The 25,883-nt window shown below is 42.7% G+C and overlaps 1 protein-coding gene and 1 long non-coding RNA gene across 2 annotated transcripts in view; one reads left to right on the top strand and one right to left on the bottom strand.

The window, feature by feature from the left end:
* Positions 1–23,833, top strand: part of gfod1 (glucose-fructose oxidoreductase domain containing 1) — a 36,024-nt gene extending 12,191 nt beyond the window's left edge. The window contains exons 2-3 of the mRNA XM_030079095.1: positions 17,945–18,138; positions 18,590–23,833. Coding sequence (XP_029934955.1) covers positions 17,945–18,138; positions 18,590–19,330 — 935 coding nt within the window. The 3' untranslated portion in view covers positions 19,331–23,833. The remainder of the gene's footprint in view (positions 1–17,944; positions 18,139–18,589) is intronic.
* Positions 19–24,860, bottom strand: LOC115378680 (uncharacterized). Its single transcript, XR_003930154.1, has 4 exons — positions 24,770–24,860; positions 17,906–17,912; positions 12,409–12,417; positions 19–29 (listed from the first exon to the last, which is right to left on the bottom strand). It is a non-coding gene; the product is annotated as an uncharacterized LOC115378680 (long non-coding RNA).
* Between the last annotated feature and the right edge of the window lie 1,023 nt (positions 24,861–25,883).

The following is a 25,883-nucleotide window of genomic DNA, read 5'->3' on the forward strand; positions in this document are numbered from 1 at the left end:
TTGATTTGGGGTCATTCCTTGTAAAGTTGCTCATTGCCTTTTTTTTCCCCATGTTTTTCAAATGACATCACATGAATCTGCTCAGGTTTCAAAAGGTTAAAGGAAGTCAAGACGTGTTTTCCATATGAACCTTAGGCCATTAGTGAAAATCTAAAATGGCTGATCAGATGCGTAGGCAGTACAAGTGAACACGCAGAAATCGGTGTGTGATAGAAATTGAAATACATGTGAAATCAGTTCAGATGGCAGATCCACTGTGGCACGGTAACGCGCGGCGACATCAGATCAGATGCCTGATGGGAACATGGACTGTTTTGCATGCAGTAAAGGGCAAGGTTTATCTCCTTAGCTATTCAAAGTCATGCAAGCCACAGCTGCGTCTCCTGGCAGCCTCAGAGATTTTCTCCGAAATGAGAGATGTCTGCTGCACCTCGGCGGCAGAGAGCCACCACAGGACATCTGCTCGTCTCTGTGCGCTCCGTGCCGTGGCATCGTCTCTGCCAGCTCGCTGTCATTTGCAGCTGCTTATTGTCAGAAACAAACAATGCCAGTGAGCTGTCCGAGGAGCGCTGCCGCACTAAGATGAGTATCAGAAAAAGGTGAGCGATCCAAGGAAACATACAATAAAAACAATAATCAGCCACATGCAGTAACTATAACCAATAAAGTCTTCATTAAACCATAAAGCATTGAGGGCATAAAATGAATTCAAGTTCAGATGTTATAAATTTTCTATATAAAAGACCAGTTATGTATTCAGAATGAACTTTAATCTATTTTTCTATAAATGTTATTTTCCTGTACAATATCTACACTATTTTTCTATACTAAATGCTTTTTTCATGAGATTTTTTTTTTTTTTTTTTTTTTTTTTTGGTATTTATGCTGAGCTGAAAAAATCCAACACACACCTATCTTCTTTGTATTCAGAATGAACTTTAATCTATTTTTCTATAAATGTTATTTTCCTGTACAATATCTACACTATTTTTCTATACTAAATACTTTTTTCATGAGATTTTTTTTTTTTTTTCTGGGTATTTATGCTGAGCTGAAAAAATCCAACACACACCTATCTTCTTTGTCACATCTTTTAGAGCTACAGCACCAGTTTTTACATATGTGCATGACTTCACTTGTGTCAAAGCATGTGGGCATTACAGGAAAGGTTCAGTGTTTTTCAGCCCAGGTTGTATTAAAATGTTGACACCTGTCATTTCTGCATGTAAATAAAAAAAACTCTCTGCTCTACTGCAGCTCGCTTCAACGCGGTCCAGCAGGACACACGGAGCCTCAGAAACCAGCTCAGTCAAATAAGGCTTGAAACAGTCCACTCCAAAAAACGGTTGCAAACGGTCTTTCACAACTAACTAACTGCTAACTTGGCATTCAGTGTTTGTCTCAAGGACACTTTGAGTGCTAAACTTTTTGTTTGTGCGTGTCAGATTGTTCACAGCGCCTTGCTGTTTATCTCAAACCCCACCGGCGCCACTCATAAGTGAATCATTGTATTGCCCCTCTATCTGCTGTGCCCAGGCTAAAGTTGGTCCAGTGAGTAAAACCCTCCAAACCAATCTGTGGACTCACAGCCAAATTAGATTTCAGCAGCACCAAATGGTCACAAAAAGATATGAGGGCGAGTATTTCAACTTGTCAGGAGGGAGCGATGTGCTGACAGTTGTTGGAGGTCGTCGTGGGTGATTTATGTAACATCAGTGTTGATCTCAGTCTCATGTTACTGATTCAGAGCCTCAGACTGGAGGCACATGAGACCAGTTCTCAGCTGGCACCAGGGATGGTAAACGGATGGCATTAGCAGGAAAGTCAGGAAACACTGCTTCCCCTCAGCTGTGATACCAGTGACCTCAGTGAAAATATGTTTCTGACTTGTAATTTGTAATCCCTGACAGCTTTTAAAGAATACTGTGTTCACCCTGCTGTTGGATGAGGTGTAGCACAGAATTAGAGATGAGACGTTGAGAAAATTCAAAATCATGGGTATCATGACGTGGGGCTGGGCAAAATGGACAAAATCAAGTGTCATGATATTTTTGACCAAATACCTAGATATCGAAATTGTGACAATATTGTAAGGATGAATCTCACCAAATATTTATTGGAATTTTGGATGAATGAGATTTTTGATAAATAGACATGCCAATGGCTAAAGGTGAATAATCCAGCCAGCCACCAGCCGGAACAGTCAAGTAAGTTCACAAAGTTACATCCACTCATTGTAATGCAGCATTTAAAACCAGAAAAAGGCATCACTTATGCCATATCTTAATATTATGGCATCCAAAATCCCAGACAATATCTAGTCTCATGATGCAATATCGATATAATATTGATTGTGTTCGTATCGCCCAGCCTTACATGAGCAGGCAGTACTAACTCAAAGCCTCCATTCACTTTAAGCTTGTAGCAAGTTAGACAATATGATAATGATAATAACAAGAAATGACTGTTTGATGATGACGTTATTGTCATAGTTTGTAAAATTGTAGCTCATTTTATCCAATTTACAGTAAAACTGGTAATTGTTCTATGCCTAGTGTGAAAAATGTACGGCTTTTATTTGTAAGTTATCACTATGTGTGCCTCCCTCCACCCCACAAATATTTATTGCCAGTCTCTGTTCTTGCTTTTCTGTCTCCAAATTCAATTTGTTGCCTCCCCCATCCGTGTCTCTCCATGATCTCCTCCCACCTCCCTCCTCTCTCCTTTCTCCTCCTTTCCTTTCTTGACCCTGGTGGCAAAAAAAGGAGGGGGAGGTCATCGCCATGCCAACAACCCTGCCTCAACCAAGCATCCGTGTTTTTTTTTTTTTGTTTTTTGTTTGCCCTTCCCTCCTCCCCTCTTTTTCTCTGAATAAAAGAGGGAAGTTCATCTATAGCCGTCCTCTCCAGAATAGCCCTGACAGTGAGGCGTATAATGGCGAGGCCGCGGCGGCACACAGCTGTTCAAAGGGAGCGTCTTTGCCCCGTGGCCAACGGGACTCAATGAAGACGTCTGCATCAGTTAGGTTGTGCCTGAAGTCACTGGGCTGCCTGTGCGCCTCAGGACATTAATGCCTGTTAACGAGGCCTCGCTGTCCTTTATTATAGTGTCGATTCATTGTACAAGTGTTTCCTCTCCCATCAGGGCCGTACGCAGACTGTGGCGCGGCTCGTTTAGGAGCTTCTCATCACGTGAAATGGTGCCTGGTGCACTCTGGTTCACTCCACTTGTCACCGCTCCTTACTGTAAAACCACAGTCAGGCATACGAGCCCTGATGTGGTGCAGGGTGCAGATTAGATGATTTGACAATTAAATAAAGCACAATATGTTGCTTACAACATTGATTTTTTTTCCCTCTTCTGTAAATACTTTGAAGGTATTGTTCCACACCACCGCCCCTAATTGATTTTCTTATTGTGGGTTAGATTTATTGTTATTGTTGAGATCCTTGTATTGTGTAGATTTCTTTATTGTTTCTTTTATACCAAGGGTTTTGTATCAAATTCTTGATTTATTAGCCTTTTGCTTTTCTTCTATTTTCCCATTTCTTTGTCATTTGAAGGCAAAGAGGCTGTCCTTTAACTTGTGCAGTCATGCTGGTCACATTAGTGGGTTTATCATTACAATTGCACACTGCACAGATGAGTTTTGTTGCTGTGCAATATGGAAAAAAAAATATTTTGTAGTTTAGAAGCCATGACAGTAAGTTTTTCTTTCATTTTCTTCCCTTGATTGGAACTTTAAGTGTTTGTATCTTTGGACAATCATATTTTACTAGCAAGAAATATCCATTAGGGCCTATTGTTGTGTTAATATGTAAATGTATTGATTGTATGACCTTAGAAAGAATAAGTTCATGAAATGCTGACAACAGATCGGCAAATGAAGTTGATTATTTTAAAGTGGAAGACCTTGTTTCTCTTCCACTTCTTTGTCTTTTCTCCAACATCTCATGCCTGCAATATTAGCAATAAACTGAATAACAGTCATGTGTAACTAGTCATGTGCTCTTGAGGTAGTTTGAATGTGAGTGTGTGTGTGTGTGTGTGTGCACGTGTGGCTGCATGTGAGTTAAAGGTGGAGACTGAGCGGTGGATGAGCAGTGTGAGCTATGTCTCTGAACTCGTCCATAGTGTCCAGTAAGTGCGGGCTCTGCGGCTCGTCCAGCATCAGCATGCAGAGCGTCTCCCTGCCGCCTCCTTCGTTCACTCCTCAGCCGCCGCGTGTGAAAGATGCCCTTCATGGCCCCGACAAAAGCCACCAGAAAAGACGACTACATGTTCCTCAAAGCCTGAGTTGTCCCAAACGGCCAAATCCTCTCCACGCCCCTCACCTCTGATTGAGACTGACTGTGGCTAGAAGACCGGCCTCCTTTTTCTTTATTGTCTCTGCATTAATCTTTGCTCAGATCCACTGAGAAATACTGAGAGCTAGATAGAGAATGAAAGGAGGGGTAGGTGGGTGGACTGATGCACTAGGATCTAAAGAAGGATGGTTTAAATTAAAGCTGCACTATGCCTGGAAGGGGCTTCGCTTTCTTTGTGATGCTTCACACGATTTCTTCCATTTTTCCTTTTTTGGCTTCTGGGGTTGTGCTGGAGTTTTTTCTCGGCCGTCATGATTTTTCAGGTCAGGGGTGTCATTTTGTTTTCTATAAGCTGTGGGACTGTAAATGCTTCAGAGACTGCAACAGTGATTAAGTGCTCTCAAGAAACTTGAAGCTGAACTTGAACTTTGCACAATTTTTATATGAAAATTAGGGTTGAACTCATTGCCATGATAGTTACAAGGATTTTTCTTCTTGATATTAATTTATCACAACGCGACTTGTGTATGCAGATCATGTTCAGTCACCACATTAATGTTCATCCCGTTGAGCAATAATACCCTCCTATTGAGCAATGTCAAATAATATTCCTTAGAATACTTAATGGAGCATGAGTGTGTCACGATATCGCAAAACCACCTTATCATCACTATATGATTCTACTGAAAGATGAGAAATGATAATATTGTATGAAGTGTTTTTTAGTCTCTTTATTATGGAATCAAACAGAATAGGTTTGCAGTCAAAAATTAGATCTGAAAGCAAAACTATCAACACTGCAGTCAAAAAAAGCTTTTATTGCAAGCAAAGTAAAGTTGTGAGTAACTGTCACTCCAATCGAGACTGGCCAATGAGACATGTTTCAGCGTAGGTCCCGCCCACAAGATGCAGCTCAACAGCGAGCACAAATTTGGGATTCAAACAAAAGTCTTAGACTTGGATTTCAATCACAAGTCAATCACAAGTATTTTACTTACAATAAAACATTTATTGATTGACGTGTCGATAGGTTTGCTCTCAAGTCTGTTTTTTGATTGGAAACCTTTTGCAACACACCTGTCTTACCAGCTGTGATCAAAATGTGAGACTGCAGCAACGGAAAGCTTCCCGTTCCCTCTCAAATGGAATATTGCTGTTGGTTGTGGTTGCTTCTCTGATCACAGGGAATGACAAATTAAAATACAATATACAAGCGACATGCAAGGGTTATATTGACATAATTTATGAGCTTCCCACCCCTTTGATTTTGATGTATAAATAGGGGTGACCAAAGGCTGTCACCAGAAAATGAGAGCAGTCACAGCAGCATTTCTAAGGGACAAAGACTCAATTACCTATATATTATTGATGACCGCTGGCTGCCTCAGTCGCTGTTGTGCATTGCAGGTTTTACTACATGTGAGTTGTGTTGTGACCAGTTACTCACACATTGCTGGGCCTGAACAATATTTTTTGCCAGCGCCTGAAAGCAGCTTCCAATGGCCTGACATTTATTCTGTCACACTAATTAATTGGAGAGAATTCACAGGAATAAGCATGGGTAATTTACACAATCCAATAAGTTACCGTCCCACACATTCATTAGCATGAAAATGAGCTGAACTGCGGCTTGAATCGCTTTAATTTGCCACTTGCAAAAACAAGTATGCCGAGGAAGGCTTTTCCACTCGACCTGCACCTGACCGAGGCCTGTAAACGGTGTTTTGACTGTAAAATGCAAATGGCTTGAAAGACGTTTTAAATGGCTTCTTTGTGTGGAGAGAGAGAGAGAGAGGGAGAGAGAGAGAGAGAGAGAGAGAGCGGCTGTGTCTGGCAGCCATGTTTTATTTGTCTCAGTTGTGTGTGTGCGTGTTATCATCAGGGCCGTGAGGGGAAGTGTGCTGATTAGGATGCTGTGTGTGTGCGCGGGGGCTAGAGGTTCAGCTCAGTTAATTGGACCCTGGAGGACAAATAGGGGTGCAGGTGGAGGCCCGATCACACACTGACACCTATAATGGCCTTTGCATATGGTGTGTTTAAACAGCAGCGTGATATCACCGCTAACTGTCAAAGCACATAAACGGTGAGCTGTAGGTTACCACATGCAGCGTTTAGCATGTTATCACAGGAGCCTTTGCTTCAGCGGTTCCTGCAGTTGTTACAGGTGATGGATAAAAAGGTATGTGAACTATACCTCAACTCTTTGATCACCATTAAATTTGAACTTTATATAAAATGCATGCACTTTCTCAGAAATGCCCCATTTTCATGCACGACATTACATTCCATAAAGAATACTACAAATTATAAGCATTAAAGTGTGACTGTGGTTTGGCCTTTCCATTGTGTAGTGGTTTATTTTCATGTGCTGACATGGTCGCCTGCTGTGCACACACACACATACACACACACACACACACACACACACCCATCGTCAAAGCCACTCCTTGCTTTCCCCATGTGCTTTTGGTGCCTGCATCAGGAAGCACGTGGCCCGGGCGATGCTGAAGCCGCTCCTCTGGTTCCTCTCCGCCCGTGTGGTAGACAGCCAGCCGGTCTGGTGCAGGGGTTAATGGTAGCACTTAAACACATTTAGGAATGCTAAACTCCTTGCCGCTCGAGGGCATTAGCTGGAGGGGGGAAAGCCGGCTAAGTGAGACTAATGCTCTGCATCATTCATTTTTGCAGGATCCACTGTGTGCTAATGGACTTGGAGCCACAATGCAGACACACTCATCTAAATGCAAAATGCTGATTTTTTTTTTTTTTTTTTTTAGCACTCCAATCAGTGCAGAGTGTCTTTTTAAAAAATAAAGCAAAACCACAAAAAGCATTTTTACTTGTCCAATCAGTAAAACCTGCTTTATATGACCCATACTGCAGCTGGACACGGTCGATTTTCAGGAAAGCCTCTTTGTCCAATCTGAAATGCCTCAAGGCCAAACTCTGAATCCCATCGCACAGCACACATGAGTATTTTTTTCATATTCAGACCATGGTCTTTCCACACTACACCTAATTGTCTTTCTGTGGAGCAAATCTGGATGAAAGCTGTAAGCATGCAGATTTTACCCACTAAATCCATCCATTGACCCCATTAACTTTAAAAACCAGACCGATAAATTCACATAAACCTAAACCATGAAGGTGAGGTTCATACGAAGGGGAGAAGGCAGGATTTTTGTGTGCTGAGTCTCTGGACTTGCATCTCTAAAAACCAATCTTTGTATATTGAGATTATGAAATGAAATGAAATGATGGTAAAATGAAGGCGGAAGTAAAAGCGGTTGATTCGTGATGTAACCATTCCCTCTGCTACTCCAGAGAGGCGACTTTTCAGCTCTTTTGTTTCAGCAACAGGAAAGGCAAGCCTCGCCGTGCCCGTCGAGTTGTGTTCATTCATCGCTGCTATCAAGGTCGCTATTTACATGCTAATTCCAGACGGAACGTGCACGCCAGTCGCACAATAAAGGCAAATTAGTCAGCAGGAAGCTTGTTCGGTTTGATTCACATCTGACAGGAACGCCACCCTCACAAGAAATGCCCAGCTCCCTGTGTCTGCCTCTACCTCCCTCCTCTTCCTTGCTGTGTAATTGCTTTAAGCTAAATTTCATTTGGGATAATCAGCAGAAATATGAGCCCGGCCTGTTTCCCCGGGTCTCTGGACGTCTGGTTTATTTTCCTCGTTGCCTCCCAAGTCAGGTGATGTGCACGAACCCCATGTCTTTTCATTTCAGGTCCTTTTCATTTCATTGAGAAATGCAGCAGGCGATCCACTGTAACACACTGAAGATTTGATTCACCGGTTGATATGAATGTGAGATTGCTCTCAGTGCAACGTTCACCTCACTTTCACATTTAGGCAGGGTTTCATGAAAATGTCACAATTGTTGAATTTTGGGGAAAAAAATGAAGTGACAAATGAATGAGTCCCACCTCTGCCTGCTATGACAGCGAATCACAGCATTAGTCCAGATCAAAATTTCCCAACAGAGTCAGACATTACATTTTTTGTGTTTTTCCCTCCATTAGAGAGCCAACATCCCTCTGTGTGTAATAACACATTCCCTTCCAAGGCCATTTGTTGCTCATGTTTCTTCTTCTTATTTTTTTTTTTCATATCAGACCCTCTGTCAGTCAATCTTGAGAATATTTTGGCTTCAGTGCTAATTTTTGTTATCAGCCAAACCACAAAGCAGCCCATTCTCTCTTATCTGCAAGAATTAGGCGATAGTGTTTCTTTGAATATTTGGGAATGCCTTGGTTGATTACACTCTTATCGCGCATGTGTGTGTGTGTGTGTGTGTTTCTCAGAAGATTTCCACCTCCCCTGTCTGAATAGACAAAACTAATTATTTTTCCAGGGGTTTAGCAGTGGGTGACACTCTGTGATCTTTCAGGCCCACTCACTCCCCTTTGTCTGGTGTCAGCACCGCCATACACACATCATGCATGTGGATAATCACACACACACACTCAGAGACTGTTTTCCAAAGCAGACAGACATGCAGTTCAGCTGGTGAATGCGTCCAGTGTTCTGCTCTTCCCCTGCATCACTCAGCTCTGAACCTGTCGGGGAGTCTGTGAGTGAATATTTCCATGCTGCTCGCTGCAGCTTGGACTTGCTTTCCTTGGTGCCAGGGTCTTCGTAAAATGAGCATCCACTGTAGGAATATGTGTGGGAATCTACGTTTTGCTGTGTATACACGAGCTGACTGTGAGAAGGGTGGAAATCAACTGGGACTTCACTTCATGCTTTGCTTGCACTGTGATGTATTGAGGTCATGATTCACTGTCGGAGCCATCAGAGAGCTCCCAGTGCAATATTATCATGATGCCTGCGCCAGAGTGTAATCATCTCAAGATTTGTGGTATTTTTCATTTCCTAGAATTTACAGATCATCGTTTTTTTTGGTTTTGTTTTTATTCGCATAGCATCTTCAGTGCTAAGTGTCATTGCTGTGGTGTTTGAGCACTGCCATTCCCAGAGATGACCTGTTAGTCAGAGTGTGGGCGGGACACTGACGTCTTTCTCTTTGGCTTGTCTGTTGACACCTGTGTTCTTTTCCTTGTCACTTTGACCCTTTGATTGATTGATCATTGATGCCAATACCCAGTTCTTATTCTATTTCTTCGAAACAAATTGCGGCTGCTGTTGGAAACATGAAACACATCACTTCCTGTAGGCTAGAGGAACAAGACACTGGGTGGAACAGCAAGTGTAAAAACTGTCATGAACCGAATGTGGGCTGAATCACTATGTTGTATCCCTGGGTGATGGTGAATCGAAAATGGCACAGGTTGTTCAAACCCTTTTTATCGACTTACCCAGCCTGAGACAAGATGTTTAATACCATTTTCACCTCTGTACATCCAGTAATTCAGTTCCTGTGGGGAGCATTTTGTTTTAGCTTAGCATAAACACTTGAAGTCTATGGGAGTCGTTAGCCCGGCTCAGTCAAAGTGAAAAGTGATCATGTGTATTTGAAATACACATCTTGAAACTTAAAAAAGAGACATGTTAGGAGAAGTGGAACTATAACCGCTGAACACATGTATCCTTCCATCTATTGTGGTGGAGTATTCCTTTAACTTTAATACAGGATGTCTCTGTGTTGAGAATCATCACTTCATTTTGTTTCACAGTTGAAAATCTGCCCTGGAAAGCTGAATTAATATCATGTTGAGGAATAAAACCACTGGTGTATCCCTGCAAGTGTGAATCTGTTCACTCTTTAACAGGAGGTGTCATTCTCAACACACATATGAGCGTGTTTTGGCATAACACGTGCCTCGTGATACTCTCCGAGATAACATACTGTACGTTAACAATGCCTTTTATTTGAGTCGGTCGCACAAAAGGACACGTCGAAGCCTAACACAAATCGTCTCCCCAAACCACACTACCCTACACACTGCTGAGATACGTCTCAGGAATGTAAGAGGCGCCTCCCTAATCACTCGGTCTGTCTGTTCCTCTTGACCGCCGTCTTGCAGAGGCGCGGCCATGTGACAGCATCGCAGATCGCTATCGCCAGGATTGCCACCGAGCAGTTTTCCCTGACTTTGTCTATTTATGGCATCCTCAAGTGGAGAGCCTATTGTGTGAGCTGTCACACTGATGCATTTATCATCCTTGTTAATCCACCTGTTTTTTTGTTTTGTTTTTTTTCCTCAGTCCAGCTGTTGCCACAGGCTGGTATTACAGAGGAGTTTTTCACCATCCACACAGGAGGTGAGGCTCACCGCTTTTTATAGAGACAAGAGCTTCCTTCCAATCTGTGAGTCAAGTCAAATAAATTCAAGTGGGAAGTGACTGGAAGAAAGATCACTGTCGCTGTGGCATATTTGCACTCAGTAATGATAAAATGCTCAACAATAAACAATGAGTAATAACACGCTACGGTACATGCTACTGCTTGGCTGTCGGCTCCACCCTCACTTCACCCCAGCCTGACATGCTGCCCTTCCTTCCTGAGCATTACCACATCTGTGCACAGTCACTGGAGGTGTGTGTGTGTGTGTGCACAAACCCTCAGACGTCTGATGGCGTGTATGTGTGTATATCGTCACCATTAAATCCCCTCTCCCGAGCCTTATCTCTCTCCTTTCAAGGCCATGCCGTGTGTGTCTGGCACAGTGGAAATGGGTGTGCATTACAATATGGTGTAGCCATGCAGGACGGCTGTGATGAGCAGGGAGGAGCGCCGAGCCGGGGACAGACTTGGCCTTCAGTCATAATGATGCAGCTGCTGTCTTTTGCCCCCGTCGCTGTTTCTCTCTCTCCGTCTCTCTCTCTTCATTTATCACTGTATCTTCATGTTTATCTCTCCGTTTTCCCGCAAGGAGGTGCAACCAGTTTTTCCTGCTTGTATTTTAAAAGGAGGGAACACTGCCCATGTTTCGATTGAAGGCCTTGAGTGTCCAATTTGCCGTTCAATTTAATTCATTTAGGTTAATTTCAAATAAGATTTAGCCACATGCATCACTAAAGCGTAGCACATTGCTGTGTAGATGCTGCCAGTGTTCTCAGTGCTATTATTTGTTTAAGGTAATCTTACCAGTGTCTCGAATGTAATGTGGCAGTGATTTACTGATGTTAAAATTGTACGTATAGCACCTTTAATAAACATTCAGTCATTCACTTCAGTTCAATTAAACTGTTCCATTCATCTAATTATAATGCCTGTCTCCCCATCTGTTCAGCTCAATTAACAGAGTAATTGATTTCTTATTTTTCACTGGAGAGTGATGCAGAAATGAGGTCGCTGCATGTTCTGTAAGAGAAATGAGCATTTCTAGTGTCTAGTACATGTAATAATTTGAGTTTATTGTGTGGCAAAGTACCTGTCTGAGTCATTTAGAGCTCCAACCGTGTCAAACCTTGCCCACAGTTCCTTTTTCTTCTGTAAAATATATAATATAATGTGATGTCATCAGGTGGGATTGTATTCACTGTCAAACTCTCTCTCTCTTTGTGTCTATGTCTGTGTCTCTTTTTCTGTCTGATAAAAGGTAAAGGCGATACCCTGGGCAGAGAACATGCTTAACCATGGTAAAAATGTTGGCTCTGGAGTTATTCAAAACGTTTGGGAGCTGACGTCTGTGAAATGTCAGGATGGGATTTCAGTCAGGGAGGTTAGCTGATTCTTTTTGACAGGATGTCAGAGCTCTCTGTACATCAAAAGCACCCGAAGGCATGGAGAGCAGTCTTGCACCACTCTCTGCTGCTGATGGAAGCGTTTTTCCCCATCGACACAGAAATCAAAGAGTGATGTATAGGAACCATTCTAGGATACCACCTGCTGTGCAAAATGTCTGCCTTGTAGCCCTCATCATGTTGTACATGGATCAGATACGTCATGCTGCTATTTTTCTCTTTTTTTTCCCTTACCTTCCCTCAAAATAGCTGCCTTCCTAATAAAATTACCGGGTCAGATGTTCACACACACATATCACACACCATTACTACTACTGCTAATACTGTATTTCTAACAATACTACCTACCATTTTCTGCTTTTATTTCTGCTACTACCACAACTACAACTTCAACCACCTAGTACACCCTAGCAACCACCTAAAAAGCACCCTGTCAACCACTTACAAATCCTTTTTACTCATCTATTGATGCCAAAGCAACTAGTTGTAATCATCTAGCAACCACTTGCCCTAGCCACCATCTAGTACACCCTAGCAACCACCTAATACACACTAGCAACCACCTACTACACCCTATAGCCACCATCTAGCACACTGTAGCAACCACCTACTACACACTATAAGCCACCAAATACACCCTAGCCACCATCTAGCACACCATAGCAACCACCTAATACACACTAGCAGCCACCTTGTACACCTTATCAACCACTTTGTACACCCTAGCAACCATCTAGTATGCCCTTGTAACCACATAATTTACCCTACCAACCAGCTAAAAAAATCATAGCATCCCCTTAGTAATCCTTAGAAACATCTACTAATACCATAGCAACCACTTGTAATCACCTAGCAACCAACTAGTAACATCTTTGCAGCCATTTAAATGTGAGATTTTGTTCCACTTCCAGGAAATGTATTTTGTCTTTTTTCTTTAACGTTCCTTTCGGGAATGGTAGTATGTCTGTGGCGCTCAGTAGTGAGTTTTCAGTGACCTTATAGTGCTTAATGGTGTTTCTATCTCCTATGTTATCATTATAATATTTCTGTAAGATTTAATGTGTTTCTGCACCACTCAATTCTAAGCTCATGCTGATATGATCATAATAGTTGTTTTTATCTCCTATTGGTGTCATAATGGTATCACTTGAGGGATAGAGTGCCTGTGTTCACAGTGAGTTTATTGTGACCCACTGCCCTAAAATATTTATATTATCTTTTATGGTATCACTGTAATATGCCCGTAGGAACTTACATGTATAGTTTTGTTTTGATAGTTGTATACTATCTTTTTGAAAAGTGTTCTTTGGGGTTACCACGGTTCTCTCTCTCTCTCTCTCTCTCTCTCTCTCCCTCTCTCTCTCAGTGGGCTCTTTGAAGTCTCTTGGTTAGATTTATATATGCATTATTGATAGTGAGGGACTGAGCTGCTATGCTGGAGGCTTTTCTGCTCCATTACTGGTCTCCCACTGGGCCATGAGCGTTACCTGTGAATTGAGCTCCACTTCACCCCAGCTATCACCGAGTTACTGAGGTTATTTCACTAACACCAGCTCCCAGTGTGATCTATGGCTACTTATATAACCTAACTCTGGTCTCTAGATAGCACAGACCACACTGTTAGTGTAGTTTGTATGATTCATTTAGCAGCACATGACTAACCCAAACCTTCCCAAAACAATAAAAACATGCTCTCATTTTATTGTTGAGCCACAACAAACAAACAATTAACTCACTTACACACGATGTGGATGCCCGGTGCGCCTGCCAGTATCAAATACAGTGTGACATATAATTGTAGCGCCTCCTTTTGGCCAGTCAGTTTTGAATGTACCAAAACACAGTGCCATTATTCCCTCAAGTTACATCAAAATCTTCTGTTTGATTGTTAATGTGAATACATTTTGCACATCATTTATGTATTTGCTGTAAACGAATATATCTGAGTGTGTTTTCGCCCCTTAGAGTTTAAGGGCCAACTGATCTGCACTGTGTGTGTGAGAGTGATGTGGGTGACGGAGGGAGTGGGAGGGGTTATGGGAGCTTTTCTGGCCAAACACACACACTTTCTCTCTTTATGTCAGTCTATCACTCCCAGCATTCTCTGCATGGACCACAATACGCCTTGCATGCTTCATCCTCCAGCTATTGCGACGTCGTCACTTGCTCGCAGTCCACACATTTTTCTTTTCCTTTCATGATCTCTCAACTTGTTTTTATTCCTGTCCAGTCCTCATGCACCCCTTCATACATTTCTGTATTTCTGTCCCCGCTACCACTGTTGTCCTACCGTTACTAGGTTTACTGCAGGATCAAGTATCACTTAAGCTTAAGCTGCTGGTTTCAGCTATTGTGGTTTACCTTACTTCTTGGGTAAGGTAGCGTCTTCCATCATCTATTGGACACACAGACACACACACAGACACACAGAATATATCCTCTTAATCTCTCTCGCGTTGGCTATTGATGAGTAGCTTTGATGACTCAACAAGACGACCTGTCTAAGCCAGCTTCGAGCTGTCAGAGTGAGGGGGGTGAAAGGTCATTGTTGATCTGAAGACGAGCTGCTTTTATCTCTGTAAAGGTCACAGCGAGAGCCTGACAGGTGAAGGGAAGGCCGCGCTGAAATGACATGGCATTAACAGTCTGGCTTGGAATTGCACTGTTATATTATCTCTGTTGGCTTTAGTGTTTATTCAACCTTTTACAACTATTTTTATATAAGACCTGGAAGAGGCGCAGTGTTGAGCAAAGCACATATTATCAGTAGATGTATAATGTAAATTTGTATGTTATATTATGTTATGTCATGTCATGTTATGTAGGAAATGGCTGCAGATGAGTATAATCAGCTGTTAAGCATTCCAGTAGCCGAGCTATTGTTCTGTTAAGCCATAAAAGTCAGTGAGTGCCAAGTTGTTAAATCAGTCAAGAGCATTTAGCATTTACCCAGAAGGGCCAGACCTGGGGCTATGCATCTTTCCAATGGGTGTGTGTGTGTGTGTGTGTGTGTGTGTGTGTGTGTGTGTGTGTGGCCCAGCCAAAAGGAAGTGGAGGGGGGTGCACTGTTGTGGCTTGGTTTTGTCTGCAGGGGTTGGGTGGCGGGTGGGGGCTCCTGTGGCGTTCCTCAGAACTGGGTCAGAGGGATTAATTTCCTAGCCTTGCCGGGCCTAGCCGATTTGAGCTAATGGCAGATTAGCATGGGAAGTTTCAGTTCCAAAAAAAAATCACCCCCCCCCCCCCCATCCAAAATTCTCCTGGAACTGCAAGTAAGGCGGCATTTTGCTTTTCACACTCCGGGAGCTGCCGGAGTGTGTATGCAGAGGGGTGCCCCTGATATGTGGGCATGTACTTAGTTTGTGTTTTTGGGGTGACCAGAGGCCGGGACTCAGGTCCAGCACGCAGGATGTGTTTTACTCCCTTATGTGCTACCTGGTGTCTTTTAGCCTATACCAAGGGCCATCACAAGTTGATAGTGAACACCTCCAACCCGGGGCACTACCCCTTTATTGAGATATGTTGCAGGTGAAACTTGGCACGTGAGCTAAAAAAAAAACTGGTGGAACTAACTTTGATTGACTGTCATGACTATCTTTGCGTAATGATAATGTTGCTGCACAAGCACATAAATACACAAAATAGAGAGATACACCACACTTTAATGTGACATATAAATCTCATTTTGCCCAAAATGCCAGTTACACTCTTCTAGTTTCAAGTTTTTTGCCTTAAGGGTCAGTCTCATGTTGAGAACCAGTGTGTTTTTTTTTTTTGTTTGTTTGTTTTTTAAGACTGATACTGATTATTTTTTAACTGAGGCTGCCAATAACCAATATTTATTGCCAGCAGTCAGTATCTTTTAAATTTGAAATTGACTATGGTCAAATTAAACAAGGAAACTATAATTAGAGTAAATCTCATTTTAATGAAATATTTCAGTAAACAAAATGTACAAAGGGAAACTGGAAATTGGAAAATAAAAAGATGGGACAGATACTTTAAAAAAAAAATACTAAAATTCTTTAAAAAGAGCTAGAGTACACAGACATACGAATGTCTGATATTCAGAAAAGAAAAGGTAGATGTCAGCCCAAGATATCGGTCTGACCCTAGTTTCTTCCTTTTTCAGGAGCACACGGCACTAAGATAGTCGGTCACAGTGTCCACCTTTAACTTGGAGCATCAGGCTGATCAGCTCAGATGTATGAAAGCTTGTCTCCACCAGTCCAATCCATTATGTGCTATGATTCAGTGTGAACTGTTGCCCTGCAGTTGTGGAAGCAGTAATGAAATGGCTTGGGGTTACAAGCTGCTGTATTTGTCCTTGAGCAAAATGGTGTCATGGTAACTTGGAGTTAATGGGTCGGCCCGGCTCTCTGTCTCCATGCAGCGCTTTGACTTTAACTGACACGTTTGGATATTGCCGCCACTGCACTGCTTCCCTTTGACGACTTTTTTGTTCTTTTTCTTTTTTTTTGTGGCTTCATTCTCTTTCGTTGCTTCCTAAAACAGAGGCCATGTGCTCACTGAAGGGTCAAGTTCAGATCTAGCTCAGGATCTGTGCTGCATCCCGTCTACTCTGTCCTTGCCATCTTTACTGTCTGTGTCCATTATCCAGTAAAAAAGGAAATGGCTGTTGCTCTGTCTCTCACTGCATTACTAGCCAACCTTTTCTCTTAGCTGTGCTTAATGAGGTTATGGCAGCACCACTGGACCTTTTGATGTGTGTGGGAATTAAAGAAGTGATTTTAATGAGGTTTCTTGAAGTGCCGATAGGCGCTCTCTCTCTCTCTTCCTCATCCGCTTCTTCTCTCTCTCTCCCCTACACCCTACACCCCTCTCTCTTGTGGCAACCTTCTGTCAGGCCTCCGGTAATAGCAGTGAAGACTGGCTCCAAATCTCTGAGCAGTGCAGCCTTCAATTAGAGTGAGGCAGTCCGGCTGCAACATCTTGCATGCCTGCCAGCTGTAAATCCCTTTTAAATGAAACTCAGAGATTCATTTCTCGCTTTGTGGAATGTAGCATTCTGGTTATTGTATTATGGGTCTATATTCACTGCTTCTGAAGGCATCTTGGACATAAATAACACACATGTTGACAATAGCATCATGGCTATATCTAGTTGAAAACCAAAGTATCTCCAAATGGCACATGAAAATTCTAACATCTTAAGTAATGCGCTGCATAACAACACAGTAATGGCATTCCTCAGTAACGCTTGGTTGATCTGTTCTTTTCCACTTTGACCATAATTATGTTTTTCCAAAGACTCTCTATGTAAAGTTTCCCTGCCTGCATCTCCATCATAACCTTTGTTTTGTTCACATGGTTGAATGTTGTGTATTTATTATGGGCTGTGATCGGTCAAGTGTGATGGAAGCACTTGATGTACCACACGTGTCAATGAGCTGAAAATATAACAGTACACACTCCTGCCATTAATTGTGATTTTAATGTATCCATTATCATGTCTACATTACGTGCAGCAGTGTCAACAAATCCTCTCCATGATACTTTATTAGCTATTACTGAAGTAGGCTTTTAAATGAGAATGTCTGTCCTTTTACCAAAGCCTATGGACAATACGCACAAATAATGCAATGTGCATTGGGTCTTATTGCAAGAATCCTCTTTGTTGTAAAGGTCTCCTGACTCCAAGGAGAAAGCCCAGAAAGTTTAGGAATTCTTGAGTCAGCTATTTTGGGAGTTGCCAGATTTGGCAGCACTGCATTGTTTCTTCAGGGGATGTTTTCATGCTCAAGAGGATATTGAGTCTGAGTCTGTTGCTAATGCTCAGGACTTTATGTCTCCCTTTCCCTCTCCTTCTTCTGTTCGCTACCCACACACTCTCCCTCCCTGTTGTCTCCAAGATGAGTTAACATTTCCATGTAGACGATGAGCAGAGCTGTCACAACAGCAGACGAGCCATCAAAACAACACAATGGCTCAATCTGAACTCTCTCCCTCCTCTCCAAAGGTATTGGCAAGAACGTCATCTGCGATCGGACAGCCACACCTCTGGACGCCTTCCGAATGATGTCAGCAGCCCAGTACTACCCCAAGTTGCTGAGCATCATGGGTAATGTGCTGCGTTTCTTGCCGGCCTTCGTTCGCATGAAGGAGCTGTTAGAGGAAGGATACATCGGAGAGCTTCTGGTCTGCGAGGCCCAGGTATAACAGAAATAAAGAATGCATTTTTTATGGAGATTCATCTGTTGCTAATATGATACTGTACCAGCCACAATAGGGATTTTCTCTTTTTGGTGAAGGTCAGGTGCAGCTAAAGAACAGCACCCTACACGCTGGCAGGGATTCATTGTCTTGCTTAAGGAAATTTCAGAAGGGTTCATGCTACCTGATGGGGCGGCTTGAGCCCTCTTCTTTCAATTTGATGTCAGTTTGCCAGTTTTTCTCTTTCTAATGCTATCCTCATCTAGTCCAGATTACATCCCTGTGAAATGCAACAAGTGGATTCTGTCATAAAACTTGAATCCTTTCCTTAGGCTTATGTAGCATCCAAGAAGGAAAGTGGACCTTTCACATAAATAAATGTTTTGATTTGAATTGGACTTGAATTTTAATATGATCAAGTCAATCAAGCTCTCTCTTCTCTGCCTCACAGGTCCACAGTGGGAGTCTGCTGGGGAAGAAGTACAACTGGAGCTGTGATGACCTGATGGGCGGCGGCGGCCTGCACTCGGTGGGCAGCTACATCATCGACCTGCTGACGTTTCTGACGGGCCAGCGCGCAGTGAAGGTCCACGGCTTCCTCAAGACGTTCGTCAAACAGACGGATCACATCCGGGGCATCCGTCAGATCACCAGCGACGACTTCTGCACGTTTCAGATGGTACTTGAGGGAGGAGCCTGCTGCACCGTCACACTCAACTTCAACGTGCCCGGCGAGTTCCGGCAGGAGGTGATTGTTGTCGGGACTGTCGGGAGGTTAACGGTCACCGGGACGGACCTGTACGGACAAAAGAACAGCGGAGGAGGAGGAAGTGGTGGTGGTCCAGAACTCCTACTCAAAGACAACACTCCTCTTGAGAAGGCCTCCTTACCAGAGAAGGCCTTCAGTGACATCCCGTCCCCGTATCTCACAGGAACGATCCGCATGATCCAGGCTGTGCGGCAGGCCTTTCAGGACCAGGACGACCGGCGGACGTGGGACGGAAGGCCTCTGACAATGGCCGCCACCTTTGAGGACTGTCTTTACGCTCTTTGCGTGGTGGATACCATCAAGAAATCCAACCAGTGCGGAGAGTGGCAGAACATTGTGGTGATGACAGAAGAACCGGAGGTCAGCCCGGCCTACCTAATCAGCGAGGCTATGCGGCGGAGCAGGATGTCCCTTTACTGTTAGCAGCCTCTTTGACCTCCCTGCTCGACAAGATGCCTGTGTTACTTTATAGACTTTGGATGGTGGCAAAAGGGCTTGGCATTGTTGGAGCTTTGTTCATACAGATTCCAGTTCCAGTGCTTAAATCCGTTACCAGTTCTTTTTTAATAAATCTGCATCAATACTGTTACAGAGAGCTTATACCAATATGATACAGAGAGTTATGGTTTTCCTGATACCTGGCCCTGGTAGTGAGGGGGCTTGTAGAGCCATCGCAACACCCTCAGTAGAAGAAGAGCAATGTGATTTTTGGTTTTTAATTTTATTTTTTATCAGTAAACCTTTATTTATGTGGAAGCCTTTGCTTTCTTCCCTGACAGAGGACTAGTGTCCTGCCCAGAGAGATGCACTTGTACACTGAGATTGGCAACCATCCCATGAAAAGTTCTGTCCTGAGGAAAGCTTGCTTACTTTACTTGAGGCAGAGGCAGTTCAGGGAGTGAAACCGCTTCCTGGTACCTCATTGACATTTTGTTGTATGACTAGTTGATCAGTAGGAGGCGTTGAGAGCATCCATTTCTTCCTGGGTCTCTGCATCTGAAAATCCATGGGATTACCTGAACAGCGCTGAAATTTTCTCTCCTGGGATTTGCTTCTAATCCATTTGTTACAGACACTAGTGATCTGCCACCATGCTGGCTGCGTCCATGTCGAAAAGCCTGCTTGGCCGTAAAAATAATGCACCTCTCTTCTCTTCTCTTGTCTTCTCTTCTCTCCTCTCCTCTCCTCTGCTCTCCTCTTCTCTCCTCTCTTCATGACTTGGTCTGGATGACACACCTTTACACTGTGGGTCCGATTGAGGACAGCTGAGAAAAAACGATAGTCTTCAAATAAAACTGTGCCGCTGTGTTGTTGCTATAATCTGGACTACTTGCTAGTTTACCAAGTGAATGTTGAAAATCAATGTGCTTGATTGCTTCTGTCTTTGTCTCTACCTGCTCAGTATGCTTCTGTACGTGTGAAACCAGAGTGGAAAAAAAAAAATCAATAGTTTGGCTGGTGGGTTTTTCAGAGGGGTTTACCCTCTGCTTTAAGTATGCAATATATCCAGGCCTGAGTTCCCAGTAGAACTACTTTTTATCATCTTGCCTGGAGCAAAGGAGTGAATGTCTTGCCTGCTCTGCATTTAAAGGTCTATATAGTGGTATGCCTATATGCAATTAGATTAGGCTGCGCACCAGTGTGCAAGCCCTGGTGTGTTACATAGACTGTAAGAATGGTCAATGCACGGTTCATTCATGCCGTTCTTAATAATTTCATGCTTTTTCTACCAATATATAGCCATGAAATACACTGAGGTGTGTGTGGTGTGCTAGTGCATATTGGTATTGAGCCTTAAATCTGGGTATTAATGCAATCTTGCACTGTGTTGTGAGTAAAAAGCTTTGCCGTGTGGATTTTTTCTTTTCATAATTTCAATCTGAAGGGTTATCCCTGTGGCAAGCTGACTTTAATCTAGCAGGGAAGCGTTAGTATGCTTTACCAATCTTCTTTACACATACACTGGAACAACAGGGAGAGCGCTCAGTAATATGAAAGCTTGCCAGCACGCATCGAGTCTACGGTTTGGTTTCTGACCTAAGACTGGAAAGCAGTGGCTCACAGTTGCAGTAAATTAAATGTGCAGCACACTGAGAGGCATTGTGGTAGAGATCAGCACATCAAATTGGTTAGACAGGCTTTCTCTCAGTTTCCATGCGAGGTGTTAAAACCGGAGGCATCATCTACATGCATCATGGCTGCAGCAGTACTTCAACCTTTTGGAAGCCAGTGGGATTTAATTGTGACAGGATAATATTAGACAAGAGCGCCCTTGAAGAGGAGGCTGTTTAAGAGCTGATAGTAGAGAGACATGAGAGTAAAAGAAGTGAGACAAGTGAGTCATGCATGGATTACAAAAGGATATGAACACCAAGGCAGTCACCGTGTAAGACAATGTAAATAAAGGAAAACCAAAGTGTGACTTGTATTTTAAGTGTCATTTGGGTGCGATACTTTACAATGACATTTGCGAAACATTGAATTGATCTGTCAGTGCAGCTGTCTACGTACTGACAAGAAGCAAATTTTCGATGCATATCAATCAGACCGGAGCTAAATCTTTGCAAACCATGTTCTGTTGGTCACAGAAAAGGTAACTTGACCTTGAGATAGTTTCTGCCTCTCATTGTACTGTATCGCACCATGGGGCCAACCTCACCCATCTGGCACCGTGGCTAAGCATTTGCAAGTACTGTTTGACACAGGTTTGATGTCAGTCAATTCAAGTGAGAGAAGAACACTGTAGCACACTGACCTACAAGCCAAAAGATTGATTTTTTTTTTTTTTTTTTTTCATTTTTCATTTCTTTTAGCTGCTTGAATGCATCTCTGTTCCCTCTTGTGGTTTGGAGTTCTTGAACTGTGCTGAAATACTATCTATGTAAAGACTACTGAAAATGTACATATGAAAATATTATAAAACACAGTATGTGTTCGTCAAAAGAAATAAATAAGTACTGTATGTATTTTATGTGTAAAAAAAAAAAACAACAACACAAATCCAAGGAACTGGAACATGTTTATCAAAAACACTGTTGAGTGTTAAGGTATTTATTTGTTTCTGCTGTTTATGTTTTTTGGACTGATCTGTACTGTATTTGGGGGAAGAATAACAATAGACTGAGGCCTTGGAGCATTCAGCTTCTGAGTGTATTTGTTCCCAGCGTATGAAATCTTGAACAAAGTTGTCCCCTTTTCAACAGAAATGTGTTTGAAAAGCTTTATGTGACCCCTCTGCATTCAACAAACAGAAAAGTACATTATGAGCACCCATTCCTGTTCCTATCATCTTGGCCCCGATCTGGCATAACATCATAATCATCCCAGACTCAGGCACACGTTATTTAATGATAATCAGTGGTTGTAAGCATCGCAGCTCACGTACTAGCAGTAATTTATGAGTCCCCCCATTATCTAGTGTTATGTTGTAATGTGTCACATTGTACTTTGCTGAGAGGTGAGCACATTTTGTTGTGGTGTCCCATTACAACAAATACTGTGGTGCCGTCAGCCACACTTCACTTCGTAACACTTACTGTTGTTACAAACTTTTTAAAAAAAACATCCTTGCTGTTTTCAGTGGTGTCCAACACTGATAAGCTATCATGCTTTAAGATAACACAAGTAATAACTATTGCCCCGTAATGGTTCTGTATCACAAGCCGACAGCCTTATCAAACCTGCGTATAGACTTTCCCCTTTGTCTGATAACAGCTTTTTATATATATCTTAACTTAAACCTATAAATATGTTATGTTTTGAATTGCCAGGGCAATTCAGGGCTAATTTTGTCCGCTGCTGTTTCTTGAGCTGCATAATGTCTTACCAGTCAGGGTTAACTTAACTTAATTCATTTTGGTTGGTTGTCACTCTAACCAACTTTTATCAGAGGATTCAAAGACACCGGACAGACAGGTATGTCAACAGAAGGGGAGAAAAAAAATTATTCATGGGCCTACGATGCCTTTTATAAGATTTATCATCATCATCGTCATATGTTGTTTTTTTTTCCCCAGAAAATTTCCATATTCCTCTGCCAAGCCTGTAAACGTATTTTATTGCTGTCTGTTTTATGGCTCTGTGCTACAGTCGAGCCGGCTGAGGTCCTGTTGTCTAATTTGGCTGCGAGAGGTTCCCTTTAGACTGAAGTCAGCATGCTTGGTCTCTGTTCACTTTCAGTTCAGTCAAAACTGGAGGTGAGTTTTCTTTCAAGTTTAACAATGTCCTGCTGGGAAAGAATACTCTTATCCAGTCTACAGAGAAATGATTGAGAATGAATGCTCTATCATTGTTTACATTTATGTTTTGAACTGGTTGAATTGGAAGTGAATGGGCATCAGTGCCGATCTCAAGTGGAGGATAATATATAACAGCTGCACAGTGTTGTCAAGGAGATAAAGTCCGTGGCCTAATTACCCCTTTAAACCTTTATAATGGTTTAGTCCTTTGGTTGAGCACCTTCCCTTTTAGATGTGAAAGGTCATGCCAGTCTGTGTTGCAGGGTTACACAGAACAATGTGTGGGACGTGCACTTTGCTCTAGCACTTTCTCTGCACTATGGTATCATTAAAATCAGCTTTATTCCACAGCTAGTCACCCAGGTTGTCACAACGCTTGTTGGGAAATCCAGCTCTGTGCAAATGTAGGCATGACTGAAGTTTTGCATTCTTATTGCACCGCTGCTGCAATCTTGCTTCAGCTCCATGGGGAATTATTTGGGAAATTCTACTGCAAGATGGTGTATTAGTCTGTGTTTTGAAATTGCTTCCTCCTGGTATTTAATATTTGAGCTGCTGTAGCTACATTGAGCTCAACAATAACACCTTTATTGTTCACAAAAAAAAAAACAGTGATCCACCTCTGCAGTCACAATTAAACTCTACTTCGATAATATCAATACAATCACAGTTCCATATGCGTTTTAAAGTATTTTAACTGCATCCATTGCTTGCATAGTGTCTTAGACTCAAGATGCATTCCAGGTTTGTGTCTAAAAATGCACACACGAGCACTAAGATAGGTTAACGAGCCTGGCCCTCAAGGTGAGATTGGATTTGCTATATTAAGTGTTCCAGAGGTAAAATGATGTCGACAAATCCCCCGTGACTCATAACATTAACTCAATCAGTACTGTTTCAAATATTTGCAACGGCGCTAAATGACTTGTTAGTGCACATCTGCTAACTAGGGGTTCAGCCATATCGGCACAGAACCATCCTCCTCCCTAGAGACTCAACTCAAGAAACACATGCCCTGCCTGTGCTCTGAACCACGTAAATCACAGCCCCATTTAGCATCCACTTCAAATGAGAAACACTGAAACAAAAGAGCACACAAAGCTGGCGATGATGGTCATGGCGGTGATTAATTTATCACGTCTTCCCTCTTTTGTCTGGTGTCATTATGAGGCTGCTGTTGACGGCAATAGACGGAGAAATATCCTCAGCCAGATGTGGTGAATTATGATGCTGCATGACCCTTCATTGTTGCTCATTAGTGCTTGTGAGGCATCTGCAATATTAATGGCTTATTAGGGACACAGAGCCCAGCTGTGCATCGGTTCACTCGATGGCTCTGTTCGTTTGCAGTGGGCAGCAGTCATTTATCCAAAAAAGACCCAGATAGGCCACTGAAACAGATGAGGCAATATCTGGGTTGGCAGTACTAAAGCACTGAATATTTAATGGGTTGAATTTTAATCAGCTGGTATAGTGTGTCAGTTTCATGCATTTGAAAAATTGCACACAGCATAAAATGTTCCCTTTTTTTCTGTTAAGTATCCTTTACCTAAATGTTTTGCTCTCTTTTATTGAATCAATGAATATTTTATTTTTATTTTTTATGGTAATTGAAAAGTTGAACACCTTGGTTTTGTTCTGACATCAAATTGATGCTGAAGTGATCTTATGCTGTACTACCATTGAACTGCAGCTCCTGTGAAAGAGGACTGGGATGGCCAATAAGACTGTACCTTTTACAAATAAAATACACAGGTGTACTCATGTCTCCCGTATACCAACACTGTTCTGTCGTATGAAAACTGTCTGGAATTGGAGTTGTTTTCTTTTGTTATTGCTTAGCTTGCTGCTTGTGGCCTGTTTAGGACAGAGCCAGCTCTGTGCTTTAGAAAAAGACACTGCAGAAAAATAACACCAAGGAGGTGCTTCACTTTAAATTTGTGTCTGCACTTTTGGCTGCTTTGTTCACTGAAAAAAAAATGGTGACTATGAATTGCTTTTCCTTGCTTTGCCAGCATTCACAAACTGTTGAGGAAATGCCCCACCCCCCGCCCCCACCAGGGGAGAGGAGCAGAAAAAGCAGAGAAGCGGTGGAGTCGGAGGTGGTGGGACGGTGTGTAAGTTGTTCATTTTGAGAGGAACGACCTCAAAGAGGCGCTTCTTCTGCCCTCAAAGACCGTTACTTAGCAACCACAAGCTACGTTGCCAAAACTGGGTCCTGTCTTGGATTTTTTTCCTCTCTCCTTTCACTCACACAGTAACACACTGCCCTTGCTTCTCTATATGGTACAACAAGCGCTCTCTTTCTTCCTCTCTCACATTCACATGTTCTCCTTCCATCTGTCTCTGCTTTTCTCTGACTGACTGGTCAAAGGATGAACTCCCAACAGGGGTCTTAAAAAGCAGTGTTGGGAAGGTGAACGGTTTTTGATCTGCTTTTCACTGATGTGTCGTTTCACATTTTTCACAGGGCAGCTCTCTGTCTCCCTTTCTTCTCTCTCTCTTTCCCTCTCCCCCTCTCTCTCCTTCTTGCTCCCCTTCCCTGTATTGTGAGCCAGGTTAAAGCCTGGAGGACAAGCTCACTGGTGCTTCTGCAGACCTTTCCCAAAGCATTTCATCTCTCTTCTCTTCTCTTCTCTTCTCTTCTCTTCTCTTCTCTTCTCTTCTCTTCTCTTCTCCACAGTGCATGCACACAGCTTGATGTGGTCAGGGCCACATAGAGCTCGCTGGAGATGTCT

Source organism: Myripristis murdjan, chromosome 20, assembly GCF_902150065.1.
Source record: "Myripristis murdjan chromosome 20, fMyrMur1.1, whole genome shotgun sequence".
Lineage (NCBI taxonomy): Eukaryota > Metazoa > Chordata > Actinopteri > Holocentriformes > Holocentridae > Myripristis > Myripristis murdjan.